At 35.7% G+C, this 16809-nt stretch overlaps 2 protein-coding genes across 2 annotated transcripts; both read left to right on the top strand.

Moving 5' to 3' along the window:
* The first annotated feature begins 12053 nt into the window (after positions 1-12053).
* LOC141684414 (GEM-like protein 4) lies at positions 12054-13210 on the top strand. The gene is made up of 3 exons (XM_074489388.1): positions 12054-12270; positions 12393-12452; positions 12585-13210. Exons 1-3 carry the CDS (start codon positions 12138-12140, stop codon positions 13040-13042), a joined length of 651 nt encoding a protein of 216 aa, XP_074345489.1. The 5' UTR covers positions 12054-12137; the 3' UTR covers positions 13043-13210.
* Positions 13211-15687: 2477 nt separating this feature from the next.
* On the top strand, positions 15688-16790 carry LOC141682813 (GEM-like protein 4). The gene is made up of 3 exons (XM_074487506.1): positions 15688-15905; positions 16022-16081; positions 16220-16790. The coding sequence occupies exons 1-3, from the start codon at positions 15773-15775 to the stop codon at positions 16669-16671; spliced, it is 645 nt and encodes a 214-aa protein (XP_074343607.1). The 5' UTR covers positions 15688-15772; the 3' UTR covers positions 16672-16790.
* Positions 16791-16809: the final 19 nt, after the last annotated feature.

Raw genomic sequence — 16809 nt, 5'->3', positions numbered from 1 at the left:
AGCCTTGGATTAGATTTTTAAATGACCATTCGATTGTTAGCTCTGCTATTAAATCAAATGTGATTTTAAATGTCGATCTGCTTAGACTGATTTGCACAACCTCTACTGTGGCCGATGATTCAAAATCTTTTTCATTCACCGTGGCAAACACACAGTATGTAGTTGATGAATCAGTCATCAATCAGGCGTTAAATTTTCCATTGGACAATTTCTGTAATTTACCCTCTGAAAATGATATCACAAACTTTTTCCATGCTATTCACTATCAGGGGGTGATCAATTTAACCAAACTTTCAAAATCCAATTTGGTGTCTGAATGGGATATTTTCTTCGATACACTTTCTAAAGTGTTTGCCAACTGCACTAAATCCAACTTTCACAACATCACTTCCACTCTGCAGTATATTGGTCTTGCGGTTGTTTTCAATCAAAGGATCAATTTTAGCAAACTACTTTTTCCCGTTCTCTTGAGACGTCTCACTACTGCTTTACGTGATCATTCTACAAATCGTAGGGTATCATGTTACTATGCTCGTTTTCTCATGCTTATAGCAGATCATCTTCTCACACCTGAACACAAAGCCCTTTTTGCTAACTCTGCAGTAACCGAACCCCCTCCAGTAAGCAAAAAGATTTACACCCGCCAAGACACAACCTTTAAATTCATGCAAGTTCCAGTACTTGTATCTGCTTTCATGGCCACTTATATTCCTTTACCTATTTTCAATCTTCCCGGTCATGAACAGCAACCTCAACCTCCAGTGGTTCAAGCCACTCAGGCTCCTCCAACATCAGATGCTCTTCCTTTACAGGTAGTAATTCCTCACTCTCACTCCATTCCTACTTCTGTTGAAAGACCCCCAGTGGTTGATAGGGCTGACCATGAAGTTGTAGAACCACAGCTTCAATCCCATGTCATAGAGCCAAACACAGAGTCACATTCTATCTCAACCTCTCCCCCACTGTCTAAAATGTTACCAAGAAGGCTAATAGGAAGTAGTGCATTGTTAAATGTGAGTGAACCCTCAGCTCTGCCTCCTCCAAAGAAAAGAAGAACTTATACTGAGGCATCTGAAAGCCCATCTTTGTCCTCCCAACAGGACATGGACTTTGAAATGGCCAATGAACAGTTACTAGAGACATTCTCTCAACAGGATGAATCTATTGAAATTCGCCATAGGGCCATGGCATCTTGTACTGAGTCAAGCACAATTCCATTACTCACAATGGAACCATACATACCCACAGATGCTACTCAGGACACAGAGCGAGGAGTGCACATAGAGTCTGTTACAGTGCCTGCCATAGTTACGGCAGAAGAGCAGTCACATGCTTCTGAGGGAAAATCTGACTCTCAGCCACCCTTAATAGAGTCATTTTCTCCCCTCCCAGATCAAACACCTCTGGCTCCCTCACGGGATTCTCCACTCGCAGATTTATCTGGAGAAAGTGGAGGGCAACTCGGTCAATCTATCCCTGAAGCAATTCAGACATCTATTTCACATGAAATGATAGGTTTGACTGAGGATCGGGACTCGCGAATTCCCATTGCACCACCACTGACCTCTCTTGAAGAGGCTAGGGTGATTTTAACTGCAGGTACAGAAGAACAGCAACAGGAAGACTCCTCACGAGCAATTATATTGAGAGAAACACAAGCACGTGAGGTGAGTGAACCAAACACGAGTGAAATTCAGGTGAGAGCACACACAGACACTGATACTGTAAACCTGTTAGCTCAAATTGCTGCTCTAAAAGAAGAACTTGCTAAAAGTCAAGCTGAAGCTCAAGCATTCAAAGCACAAGTGGTTGAACGGTCTTCTTCTTCCACCTCTGTCAACAATCAGCTGGCACTCATAAGGAATGATATCTCAGATCTCAAGAACACTGTCACACCAAAGCTCAATTCCATTCAGGAAACTCCAACTTTATCAGCTGATGACATTTCTGACTTCTGCTCTCTACATACAAGGATGACTTCTCTTGAAGATTTGGTTGAAATGAATCATTCACTGGATTCCTCTAGATTTTTGAAGATAGAGACAGGTATGGAACATCTGAATGAAGGGATGAAGCACCTGTACTACATGATCAAAAATTTTCACTGTCCCAATGAAGAACAAAGGACTTACTTTGAAGGGCCGTCTGGTGGAGGCTCAGGCTCGGGAGGTGATGGAGGTCATGGAGGATCTAAGGGAAAGTCAGTAGAGGATCCCTCAACTAAGGGGGAGAAGAAAGGGAGTAGTGGAAAGGGGAAAGAAAAAGATACCTCTGCTGGGGACAAAGGAAAAGCTGATGATGTCTATTACAGTGGAGAATAGGATGACTTTGATATTTTTGACATTCCCACTGAACCAGTCTTGGAAGATAAAGATGGTTTATTTGAAGCTGAAGAGGAAAGTGATTTTGGAGAATGGGAAGAGGAAGCTACAGTGGATCCTATCTTTGAGAAAGAGTTTCAGCAGCAGCAGTCAGAGATGAAAAGAAAGAAGCTGAACTCAAAAAGGTCTCCCAGATCATTGACATGAGGAAAGACATACAAAGAACAGAAACTCTTCAAAAGCAACGTCTTCATGACATTAAGGCTCAAGAAAGGAGAAGAGATGTCAGACTGAAGATTGGTGAAAAATGGGATGAAGCTAGGAGAGTACTTGATATGCCTCAGCTGAGCACTAACAATGATAGACAGTTCCTACATCTTCTTGACAAGCTGGAAATCTCAAATCCTAACAATGACATGTACATGAATGCTATCAAGACTGAAGTCTCAAGGATCACAGCTGCTTTTGATAGATCCCTAAATGAGATGAGCATTTTTGTATATTGTCAAAGTGAAGGATCTTTCAAGGTGTCACTTCATCTGTTTGAGAATCGTTCTTTGTCAGAGATTTGGGTTCTTCTCAACAAGGTAAAAAGAAGCTCAGAATTGAATGAAGTTCTTCGAGAAAGGCTTAAAGATTTTGCCAGCAGGGCTAGTCCTCAAGTGGTCAACAATCCTCATCAGGTGAGATTCTTTAAGTCTGATTGTCTTCAAATCTGTCAGCTAGATGTACAATCTCTTAAAGACTACTCAGCTAAGCATCTGGTCTGGATGGAACATCATTTAAGAACTGCTGGATACTCATCCATGTTGAAGACTCAAGCTGCTGATTTGATTCAAGCTTATTGTGAAAAGAATATTAAAAGGTACAATCAGATCAAGAATAAGCTGAAGCAAGTTGGAGTTCAACCAGTCAGACCAGCAAGCTTCACTTCAGAAAAGGATCGTGTCTTTGATAAAGAGTTGCTTCAAGATTTAGAAGAAGGTGAAGTCAGAAGAGAAGACAAATGAAGTCAATTAGCTCAAAACTCAATGTAATATGATTAGAGCGTTATGAATCAAGATAGTCTAATGTAGTTATATGTTCAGGCTAGAGGAACATCTATCTTGTATTCACTTGTAAATTTCTTTTGGAATCTGGAAAATGTTAAATATAATCCAGAACTTTTCTGCTATTTACTTTGCATTACTGTTTATATCTTTTTCTTATTTGTTAGTTGAGTTATTCTCTAGGTATTTGTTGTTATTATCTAACAAGCAAATAGGGGGAGATTGAAAGGCATATGGCATAGCCTATTTGTATATTCGAGGATATAACTCAACTCAAATAAGAATGTAATAAGTAAATAGTGGATCTATCGTCAAAGAGATCTCACAAAGTAACATCTGTCAAAGGGTTAAGAAACATTATTCATTTACAGACTTGAAGACTTAATTCACTGGAAGAAGCTCAAGAAATTGATCAAGCCTCAGTGATATAAATCAAGATTGTGGATTTAATCAAGTGACAGAGATCTCGTCAGGGTATCAATTAATTACAAGGATTTAATCTGAAGAAAATCAAGAGTATCAAGGTCAAGGCTTGAAGAAACGTCACGGAAGTTAGTCACTCATGAACCAGACAGTACATCGAGTGTCAACATTGAAGTGGTGGAATTGATTCATAATTGACAGTAATTTTCAGAAGATTTTCAGAAGAATGGTTGCTGCTCAAGATTAGTATTAATTCTCTATTAATTAATTAAGTCAAATAATTTAATTAAGAAAATAAATTATATCTGCAAAGATTAATTTATTGATTAATTGAATTAATTGATTAATTGAATTAATTGATTAATTAATTCAGAATTAATATTAAGGATTTTCAGAATTATTATTAGATTAAAATCTATTAATAATTCAGTAAGACAATGTGATTTGAACTGCTATGACAATCGGTATGACAATTGATAGTCATACCGAAAGTCTTGCTAGTTCATTCTGATTGTCTTGCTAGCTATTGGGATTGTCTTGCTAGTTCAAAAGGATAGTCTCACCGAAAGTCCTACCAGTTCAAATGGATTGTCATACCAGTTCATTTGATTGTCTTGCCGAAAGTCTTGCTGAGTAAACTGGATTGTTCTGTTTACTTAAACAACAAAAACACAGCAGAAGATTTTAATGCAATAATTCAACAGAAAACACAAGTCAAGAAATCAGCAGAAAACAAAGGCTCAACATTTTATTTTTCATCTGCTTTATTCAAGATCAAAATTCTAGATTGAAAAGTTAAATCCAATCCACTAGAATTATTTATCTTGTTCTTGTGTATCAATCTAGCGGATTAAAATCCCTAGAACTTAATCTCAAATCGCATTTAGCATTTGATCTTTTAATTGCAAAAATAGAAAAAGTTCATGTCGAATTTATTCTAGATTTGTAATAATTGATTTGAGATTAATCCCTTGTAACCGATACCGTAGTTGTAACACCTTTCAAGTTTAATAAAAGTTTTATTTAACTTGAATTTTGTTTCACATTTTTATTCCGCATTTTATTCGATTAAACGGTATTGTTTGCATTCAACCCCCCCTTCTACAAACAAATTGGGACCTAACAGGGTTTCCTCCGATTATATGTATGTGGTCTTAGCAAAATCAATTTGGATGATTTTATATGTATGTGGTATGCGATTATTTTATATGTATGTGGTCTTAGCAAAATCAATTATATTGATTTTATATGTATGTGGTATGCGATTATTTTATATGTATTTTGATTAGTTGATTAGTTGATTAACCTTATTAGTTGGGTTTCTATGATAATGCTTTTGTGTTATAAATATAGATTTATGTTTATATATATGGTATAGTTCTTCTTGTAGCTCATAGTTGTTAATTGCATCATAGCTTTTTGTGGTTCATATATGTGAATTGTATAGTTCTTCTTGTTTCGTTTGTAGCCTCTGTCTTATATGCTGCTCTTTATGTGCTGTATAGATCATGGCTACTCCGAAAAAGAAAAGCAAGACAAAGACGATAGAGTCGAACATAAGAAGATCGCCGAGAATAGAGTCGAAGAAGAAATCGTTAAAAAAGATCAACTGATCTGTATCCCATCTCTGTACCATGAATGTGATCAGGGCTTTGAGAAAGACGAGGTCCTTAAACAACCAGACCCCTAGTATGACTCCTACCACTTCAACATCTTCCCCAAAATCAGTGAAGAAGAAGCCTATATCTGAAGGCTTACAGAAAAAAATTTCTAAAAAAAGGAAGCGAGGAAAAGCAGCTGTTACAGAGTCGAACAATACTCAAGGTCTAAAACTACTCAAGAGAGGCTGTGTCACGATGCATCGAATTGTGCGACGCAAGATAATGGGGAACAAACTTAACGTGTCTTTTAACAACAAAGGAGAGTCGTTTGGTCCTGAAGCGGCAGAGATGCAATCCTATATTGGGGTATTGGAAAGAACCAAACCGCCAATATGGCATGATAATTGGAAATGTGTTCCTGAAGAGACAAAGACAAAGATTTGGGATTGTGTGCTGGTAGGCCAAAATAAACTTATTAAGTTCATTGACTTTGTCTGCTATAAGTTTATTTTATTACTTGTCTCTTATAATTCTTTTAATTTCTTATGTATGCAGATGGATTTTATTTTACCTCCATCGGCCAAGAAGTTGGTTTTACGTTCTGCAGGTCAAAAATGGAGGGAGTTCAAAAGTCGGTTGACCACACATTACATTCTTCCTTATCGGGATCAACCTCAATTGTTGGCCTATCCGCCTGCAGATTTTTCTTTCATAGAAAAATCTCATTGGGACATTTTTGTTGCTGAACGCACATCATCTGAGTTTCTGGTATGTTTCTAGTTAGCATTGGCTCATATTTGTTGTTTATCAAACTAAGGATTGGGATATAGTTACTTACTAATTATATTATAAACCTTCTTGTGCTTTTTATGAAGATATGTCATGATGAAGCAGTACAAAGAAGAAAGTTAAGTGTTTATCCACATCGCATGGCTCGAAAAGGTTATGCCAATCTCGAGAATGAATGGGTGAGTAATAGTGACACGACATTCTTACTTTTCGAATACACACTAATTTTCCACACATGTTTATACTATTTCTAAGCTCACCATCTACATGTGAATATAGTATCAATCACATCCAGATGAAGAGGAAGTAGATCATTCATCAACCTGGGTCCTAGCAAGGCAGGACAAAGATGGTAACTATTTAATTGATGATGTCCAGAAAAAAGCTGAAGAAATTGTAAGTTATTGATTTGTATTCTACTTCAAAATATTCATTATCTCATGCTTTGTTTTAAACCTTTTACCCTAAACTCCTACCGAACTTAGAATTCAAAGCTCAGACTGTGATAATAATTAAAGTACTATAAATGTTGCAGGGAAAGCTGAAAGCAGAGGTTAAGGAAGGAAAACTGAAAGCGGAAGGTGTTGATGATGTCTTAACACTTGCGCTTGGGAAGCCTAAGCATGGAGGAAGGGTCCATGGACAAGGAGTTCATGTAAAGCAGTCAATTTACTTTGATCTTCCAAGGCAGAAGAAAGCTAGGATAATGGATGAAAAAATACAGGAATGGATTAAAAGGTTCATGGCGGAGGAGACTCCGCGGATTATTAAAGAGAGAGATGCCTTTTGGGCTGCAGAAATGGAAAAACTCAGGGTAGAGATATCGAAGAAGCCCGTAGAACAAGATGCTACTCCAAAACACACTTCTCAACAAGCAAGATGTCACTCTGACGGCGGGGTTGCTGTGGATATTGGTGTCAAGAATAAGGATACACCTCGAACTGCAAGGAAGTTATTTCCACTTCAAGAGGAGGGAGGTGTTCAGAAAATCAAAATGATTGATAATTTATTTGTTGATTTTGGGGAGGAACTTAAGGAGGCTGGGAAGCCAGCTCGTGAGGATGAAAGATGTAATACTGTTGTTGAGAAGAAGACTTCTGAGGAAGTGAAAGTGAATGCTCCGGATACTTGTGTTTGCAAATTGGCTGTTGGATCGTTCAACAACATTGTTGCTTGTGCGACGATTGATGAAGTAATCAATCTCGATGGAGGAGAGCAGAAAATCCATGATGTACGACTGGGAGAAGAGAATGCAAGAGTCTCAATCACTGAAGTCATTCAAGGTGATGCTAGGATTCCCTTTCCTATCGGTGATGCAATTCTAACTGTGGAACAAGCTATAGGAACTTTTATCGCATGTCCGAGAAATTTGATAGTGGCAGGAACAAATACCGCTTCCAATGTTTTGGCGGTTCCAAAGGTGAGAATGTTGTTTTATCAGTATGATTTTTTTTAGTATGTTTTTTCCTAATATGTTTCACGTGCCTTTTCTGCAGAAATCCAAGATCAAGAAAACAAAGAAGACATATAAAGTATTTAAACATGTTGAACCAGAGCTTACTGTTGAGATGGGTGCAAATTACCCATCTGCACTCAATCGTTTGTGGACATGGGCAAAGGTTGTCTTGGCTCATGGAGAGACGGTTTCTTTTAAGCTATGCAAAGAAGCATTTGGCTCTACAAAGAAGCATGTCATCTACTTATCAGATATTTATGCAGTTTGCACTGGAGGTGAAATGTCGGGGTCTGTCATTTGCCTCTTTATTCAGTAAGTTTTTTCATTAACTTTTTTTTTCATATATAGGCTATGTTTGGGATTGCTGTTAAAAATTGTTGTGCTGTTAGAAAAAGTGCTGCTGAAAAAAGTGCTTTTGTAAAAATCAGATGACTGTTTAGTAATTTTTTTGATACGTATATGTGTTGATGCAAAAATTAAAAATAATGATGCTTTTGGTAAGGTTTGATGGTGAAATCAGCATCTGCTTCCCGCAACAGCTGAAAAGCAGCTTTTTCTAAAAGCATGGGGGGACTTGCTTTCTCTAACAACAGCTTTTAGGCCAAAAGCACTTTTCCGAAAAGCAGCTTTTAAATTTTACCAAACAGTTTTTTAACTGCTTTTCAGCAAAAAGCTGCTGTTGCTGTCTGCAACAGCAATACCAAACATAGCCATAGTCCTGTGATTAAACTCACAATATTTACTAACTACTGTAAATTTTATATGTAGCTCCTTAAATGAGCATGTCAAAAAACAGAAGATGACCAACATGATAAGGTTTGTAGATCCCGACATCATTGGTGTCATCGGATGTGGCACTGCACTACAAAGATCACGTGCACTCGCTGCACAATTTAAGGATGCGAAGAAAGGGGAGTACTTTCTCATGCCTTACAATGATGTGTAAGTTTTAATACTATAGCTAACTTTTCGGACAATGTCAGATAATTTTTAGTTTTATACACGATCATATGTCTTCCTCTTTTTAGTTGATTTGTCATGAGACAAGAGTTCAAATAGTAGGGTTAAATATGTTTATTGATCTTGCAATTTTGAACATTTTTATGACTTGCTCAATTTAGGTGTTTTTTGGTGGATTTCATATAAATTTTAATATGATGATGTTTATGCTATTTGAGTTGGCAAGGCGGTGTCAATTAGTAAATTACACTTTAATTTCAATCTTGCTAAGTCGTTGATGTTTCTATTTTTTAAGACAAGGGTTAAAATAGTGAAGTTAAATATGGTTATAATTTTTGCAACTTTAAACAGTTTAATGGCTTGCTGAATTTAGGTGTTTTTTGCTGGATTTTATATAAATTTTATTATGATATTGTTTATGCAATTTTAGTTGGTAAAGCGGTGTGAATTAGTAAATTATCCTTTAATTTCAAACTTGGTGAGTCGTTGCCTTTTCTATTTTTCAGTAAACATTTTAAGTATAATTACTGAGCTTAAAATTGAAAATATTTCTTGCAACTTTTAGGTTGAATTTTACAGTAAGTTAGGTTTCAATTGCTGAATTTAGGTGCATTCGGGTGCATTTTATATAAACATTAATATGATTTTGTCTATGCTATTTGGTAAGGCGGTGTGAATTAATATCTTATATTTTAATTAAATCACTTGCTCAATCATTAATCGTTAATGTTTGGGTAGGAATCACTGGACTTTGACTGTTGCCAATCCCGAGGCAGAGATTGTCTACTACATGGACCCTCTTAAACGTCGCATTGCTAATGGAGAGTGGGTGGAAGTCGTAGACAAGTAAGTTTAAGTTCTAAAATTTGTGTATTAAGTGTTCAACCTTGACATATCATGCACAGTTTGTAGTGGTTTGATTGTTTTATTGTCGCAATTCTGGTTGCAGTGTCATTAAATTTTACAAAGAAGATCTGAAGAAGCTTGCAAAGAAGAAAATTTTATGGGAGAACATGGCGGTAATAATCAATTCTCATCATATATTATGTATGTAATATAATAAGATTGTATGAAAAAATTTATTTATTATCAGAGGGAGTTCCAGTCCAGGCAGGAACCAAGGAATGTGGCTTGTTCGTGATGCGTTATATGAAGGAGATCATTGAGGACAAAGAACTTGAGTTTGCTGCCAAGGTGAGATTATCATTTTGATTTTTTCAATTGACTTAATACTCTTACCCTTATGCCTTGTGTAACGCGTACTTTTGTTTTTTTCAGTGGATGCGCAGGTCAAACTTGGCTTATACAACTGATGACATCAATGAGATCCGCATTGAATTTGCAAAATATTTCATGAAACGCCACGCGAGCTAGGTTGCAGTGTCGGGGTCTTTTTATTGAACTATATATGAACTTTGTTTTTGAATTATAACAGTTAATGAATCGTTTGTGAAATTCGGGTTGGTAGAATGATAGATTTTGTCTCAATCTATCGGTGGATTGAATGGGCTTTAGATTGGTTTCAAATCTATTTCTAGATTTAAGTATTTCGTACGATTGGTTAGTAGTTCTTTTGATGGATGGCTTTTGGGATTAACTAGTAGTTCTTTTGATGGATTTGATGGATGGTTTTTGGGATATTTGTAGTTGGTATACTTTTAACGGATTGCTTAATAGTTCGGTTGATTTATTCTAGTGTTGCATCTTTTGGTTATTTATTGTTGATTGTTGGAACAAATTGTTTGGTGTTGGAATTATTTTTAAGTTTCGACAGGTGGTGGTTACAATTGGTCAATTTGATATGGAAATTTTTTTACAACAACAGATAATTGTGTTTTCATTCCAAAAATACCATTGTGCCAAAGTAATTGGACAACACTTTAACAATGTTATAACTGTTGACTAAAGCTAGATAACCAACTTTGTAAAACATGTTAACATACTAACCATTATGCCTAGCACATTCACATAACTGGAACAAGTTTTAAGCCATTGTCTCAAAGCCTTCTTTACAATATCTCTGTAAAATGTTGTGGTTAGGCTTCCAAACAACACAACCAAAAATAAACCGTTGTTTAAAAAAATAAAAAAAAAGAACATCAACACACTCACTTCACGTTTAATAAACGTTGTCTACATGGGTAAACCATTGTATGTAGTTCTTTACAACAATGGTCCTTCTACTGAAACGGTTGTTAATCCTAGTTTTGCACAACAGGTAGAAAACAGTTGTTGTTATTAATTTCAGTAACGGTTCCTAGGACTGTTGTCTGATTACATATCAGACGGCTCCTCAATAATCAACCGAAAATTAGCATATCAGACCATAGTGAAAAACAGTTGTATGATTCAGTTTTTCTTGTAGTGTACCTGTAATAGTGCAGTCCAATTTATTTTTCACGATGTTGCTTCAACAACAAATACAGGAATAATTGCATATGTTCATAATGTACACATTTATGCAATGCACAATGTATACTTCACAATCGTAACATGTCAAAAGTTTTAATACGAATTACAATGAACTAAACATTCTTTATTTACTATGTTTTGGCATTCATTCCATGATAAACTATGCATTACGCATTTGATTTAAACAATAAAATGCCAAAGGGCAAGTATGTAGAGTTTGGTAAGTTAGAATCATTTAAATGCTGACACACTACATGCAGAAGAAGACAGATAGAACACATTTCATGGAGTATTAATTTAAAAAAGATAGTGTCATGCTTGGCATGATTTAAGCTACTAAACCTCTGCAAGAGTATTAGTATTATTTTTCATTTCATTTTAGGTCAGCAGACTTTTGTCTGAAGTAGTACCTTGTGCGTGCAAAAGCATTTTTAACTTCTTCACATAATGTTCAGTTCACCTGATTATATTTATGCAGAAGATGATAGAAACTTTAATGCGAGATCTCACATATATAATTGTAAGATTACATTAGGCCAAAAAGTGCCGACCTTAACATGAAATGTTTTCAAGAGATCGTTAGGAAGCCGATGGGGGAGCTTGAGAGCTTCTAACAACTTGATCACTGTTAAAAGGATTCCTACCATGAAAGTGCATGCTAGGTTAGATGCATATTGATCCCTTTCTAGTTCAATCTAGCAGCAACTATCTTACTATTTTCAGTTGGCTAAATACCTTGTATCGAAATCGAACATGCCTTCTTCTAGTGCACCTAACAAGTAACAACCACTAGCTGAACTTTTTGTTGTTCTATAACCAACTTTTACAACAACATAGACATAAAATATATACAGAAAAAGATTCAAAGTTGCTTTCTTAAAGAAAGCAGGCACACAATTTTCTGTCATATCTTATCTTAAGAAATTACGCACTGTCAGACTTGTCTCATAGATGAGCCCAAGATGAGTCATGCAACTTGAAGTAGAATACCACCAACCATCTTACTAGCACTATATATACTATACAAGCTGCGTTAATTTAAATCATTGTACAATATATATCTGAAAGAGAAGAACATTTAATCAGGTGTAAGAAACAGAATCAAGCATTTTACAGTTCATCGGATATGAAGAACCAGATTCTAGGACAAGTTATTGGAATTCCAATCAGTTCTGCAGCATATCCAGCTGAGATGCCTCGACAAGGAATTTTATGCATCACTTCCAATCAATACAATGCATCTGCAAAGTTTAGACAGAGTAAGCATCTCCTTATTGCACATATGAAAATAATTAAAGAAAGTGGCAACTATATATGCACATAAATTTGATTATCTAAAAGCCAAGATCATTGAGTAACCAGTTCTTTTTTGAAACTGCAGGTAAGATGGAGTCGATGTTTGACAGGATGAACAGATTTACGCAAGGCATCCGTGACCATGGTAGGTTTTGGGCTAACAGTTTTCATAGTAAAAAACATGACTCTGGTTTCAAACTAAAAAAATGAGATTACATGATTATGCTGTTTGTCTTATAAACCAGATCACTTATCTTATTTTTGTTTGAATATGCAGTGAAAATCGGGCCAAAGTTGAGTGAAACAGTGAAGGGAAAGTTGAGATTAGGAGCTAGAATTCTCCAAGTAGGGGGTGTCAAGAAAGTGTTTAAACAAAACTTCAGTTCTAGTGAAGGAGAAAAGCTATTGAAGGCTTCACAATGCTATTTATACACAACCGCAGGTCCAATAGCCGGATTACTATTTATCTCAACAGATAGAATTGCCTTCTGTAGTGAAAGATCAATGAAGGTCTCTACTTCAACCGGAGATTTGCATCGGATTCATTACAAGGTTTCAATTCCATTAAACAAAATAAAGAGAGCGAATGAAAGTGAAAACATGCAGGATCCATCAAGAAAGTATGTCGCTATAGTTACAAAGGATGACTTTGAGTTTTGGTTCATGGGATTTCTTAACCATCAAAGAACTTACAGTTTGCTTCAGCTAGCAGTGTGTGGATCTCGGTTATTATAAATCAACTGTTCATTCTTTCCTTGTTCCATAACATATTTCTTGTGCTATGGGATTTAGCTGTATGTGTATTGTATAGTCACAAGAGCTCTTGTAACCTAGAATTCATTTTTCTCAATGAAAATTCACTTGCTCTTAAATATGATAGCAGCACTGCACATTCTTTGATATTATGTACTCTTGTTGAATTTGTAAATTTGAGATTCAAAATGCTGAAAACTACAACTGGATATATTTACTGAAGACCAGTAAATATTTTTGAAGAAAACATGAAACAGATTGCATGTTTGTAAACTCCTTGACCTTGAATCTGGGTAAAACTTTCTATACTGTTTCCTTTGAATATATACCATACTTTAGCTTCTTAACAAGTTTGTTGGTAAAATTATTTAAAAAAAAATGTTATTGCAGATAATTTCATTCATAAAATTATTTACCTCAGATGTAAACAGAAGATCTGGTGTGGCAAGGTGCGGTGGTGATTCTCTAGTCCACAAACAAGGAAACTATTAAGAAATTATATGATGACATGTATCTATGCAGTGAACAAGTGGGATCTCAAAAATTTGAAATCCTAGTCAGTTGAAGCTTTTCCTCCCAACAACTTGATTTGAATTCTCATGCATGCATACATGGCCTTTCCATAAAGTTTGTTACTTTCTTATGAGGATTTACTTTGTCCCTACTCCATTTAGTAGAACAATAATAGATACTAAAATATTTACAAAAACTAAAAGAACTTGTACTATCATTTTCCTTTTTAGTAAGACCGGCAACAGCTGCATACTTGGAGATGGTTGTGCTAGGTCACAAAGACCCGGTGACGAAGGAGTCTTGTGCACCGAACACAACCTCGGAGTAAGGCTCACATATGCTGTATATTATTATTTTCAATTAAGTTTGCCTAGGAAGAAAAGGAATGACCAGAAAAAGAAGATTATGAACTAGTCACAAGTATAAAGAAACAAAAAAGAGGAAGAAAAGTATGAGAATAAAATCTTGAAAATAGCATATTGTGTTCACAGGAGATATTAACGTACAAAACATCCGAGGACAACTAAGGAAACATAAATAAAAGTCATAACCAGTATGACAGCATAGGCTAATAAGTTAATGAAGTCACTGATTAGATACTAGATACTATGGTCTATGAAAACACAAATTCAACAACTTCTGGATAAATGAATATTACCACCTTACTGGAATTTCTGGAGACTGGATGGTATCAAATATGACATTGACTTTCAAAAGACAAATTTCCTCAAAATCCTTTTTGCTTATTTTTAAGTCCTGTCTGTGGATTCTCAAATGATTACTCTAGAATCCAATTTCTCATTAGGCCTCGTACAAAATATCTTAAAGAAAACAAATAAAGAATGTATAATGTTTGTTGAGAATTGAGATGGAATGGATAAACACCTGAAAACTTATTCTACCTACCATGAAATTATTATTTAGTCGGTTAGTTCAATACAAATCCTAAATTTTGTAAATACTCAGGTTTTTTAATGAACATTGCCATACCAGTGAAGATAATCAAGCCAAACCAAATATACAGAGTATGACTACATCCGAAGCATGGTCGAAGCTATAGGGTAAAATATATGTGGACCTTACTCTGCTAGAAGGAGTAGAGATGTTGTTTTCGTAAAATGACGTGATCATCCTTTTTCCCTTGTACAAACAGACAGTAGTTACATGACATGGAAGTCGACTACTTGTAGATATTTGAATTCGATATCCATCAGCAGTTAAGGCTACATAAAGCTTAAGTACCTATAAAATCTTCTTGACTACTTTAAGTAAATATACAAAATCTTCTTAAGGTGTCGTCCAATGTTTAGTCTTGTGCATGCCCCATGAGGCCACAATCCATTCCTTTACACATCAGGGTTAGGATATAAGATAATAAAAAGAAACTTCGATGATAAAATGAAGTTGCAGAGTGATGTCAATCCAGATAAGCATCTGAAACTTTGGCACCAGCAGCTGTTTATGACTTGCATGTGATCATTCTACTCTTTCCCTTGCTTAATCAAGTTTATATTCAAAAGCAGTACCGTAAAAGGTATGCTGCCATCAGAAAGAATGTCACTGCACAGATTTGGAAAAAAAAGGAGATGAAATCATATAATCTTAGAAAATATATAGTTTTCAACAGCCTCAACTTCTGTTTGTGAACACATGAATAGTTTACAGGACATTGTGAAGAAGTCGATAAGGAGCTTCAGAGCTTCTGATCAAACGATCACTATCATTTAAGTGCATGTTAGGTTGGCTGTATAACAATCCCTTTCTTGTTCAGTCTAGCAGCAACTAAACTTACTGTCTTCAATTAGTTAAAAACCTCTTACCAAAATCGAACATGCCTTCCAGTTCAGCTAACTACCACTAGCTTAACTTTTTATCGTTGATAAACAACTTTTACAAAAACAAAGACATAAAACATATACAGAAAAGAATCCAGAGTTGCTTTCTTAAAGAGTGAAGGCATGCAATTTTCTATCATATCTTATCTTAGAAAATTATGCACTATCACACTTGTCTCATAGAAGAGCCCACGGTGAGTCATGCAACTTAAAGTTGAATACCACTAACCATCTTATCAGCACTATAAATACTATGCAAGCCGCGTCAATTTGATTCATTGTAAAATATATATCCGAAGAAAAGATCAATCAACAATCATTCAGGCGTTAGAAACAGAATCAAGCATCTTACAGTTCATCAGATATGAAGAACCAGATTCTAGGACAAGTTATTGGAATTCCAATCAGTTCAGGAGCATATCCAGCTGAGATGCCTCCACAAGGAATTTTATGCATCACTTCCAATCAATACAATGCATCTGCAAAGTTTAAACAGAGTAAGCATCTCCTTATTGCACATATGAAAAGAAAGAAACTGACAACTATATATGCACATGAATTTGATTATTTAGAAGCCATCATTAAGTAACCAGTTCTTTTCTTGAAACTACAGGAAAGACGGAGTCAATGTTTGACAGGATGCACAAATTTACGCTAGGCATCCGTGAGCATGGTATGTTTTGAGCTTAAATTTTTCAGCGACATAAACACAGGACTCTGGTTTTAAATTTTTAAAATTGGGATTGCGTGATTTTTCTGTTTGTCTTGTAAACTCAATAACTTATATATTCTTCTTGCTTCGAATGTGCAGTGAAAATCGGGCCCAAGTTAAGTGACACAGTGAAGGGGAAGTTGAGATTAGGAGCTAGAATTCTCCAAGTAGGGGGTGTCAAGAAAGTGTTTAAACAAAACTTTAGTTCTAGTGAAGGCGAAAAGCTATTGAAGGCTTCACAGTGCTATTTATACACAACTGCAGGTCCAATAGCCGGATTACTATTTATCTCAACAGATAGAATTGCCTTCTGTAGTGAAAGATCAATGAAGGTCTCTACTTCGACTGGAGATTTGCTTCGGAGTCATTACAAGGTTTCAATTCCATTAAACAAAATAAAGAGAGTGAATGAAAGCGAAAATGTGCAGGATCCATCAAGAAAGTATATCGACGTAGTGACAAAGGATGACTTTGAGTTTTGGTTCATGGGATTCCTAAACCATCAAAGAACTTACAAGTTTCTTCAGCTAGCAGTAGATGAATCTCAATAATCTTGAAACAATTATTCATTATTTCCTTGTTCCACAGCATGTCTTTGTGCTATGGGATGGAGGTATATGTTTGTAACCTAGGATTCATTTTTCTCAATGAAAATCCACTTGTTTCCACATATGATAGCAACACTGCAC

This window comes from Apium graveolens, chromosome 9 (assembly GCF_009905375.1).
Source record: "Apium graveolens cultivar Ventura chromosome 9, ASM990537v1, whole genome shotgun sequence".
Taxonomy (NCBI): domain Eukaryota; kingdom Viridiplantae; phylum Streptophyta; class Magnoliopsida; order Apiales; family Apiaceae; genus Apium; species Apium graveolens.
This window is presented reverse-complemented; position numbering and strand designations above follow the sequence as displayed.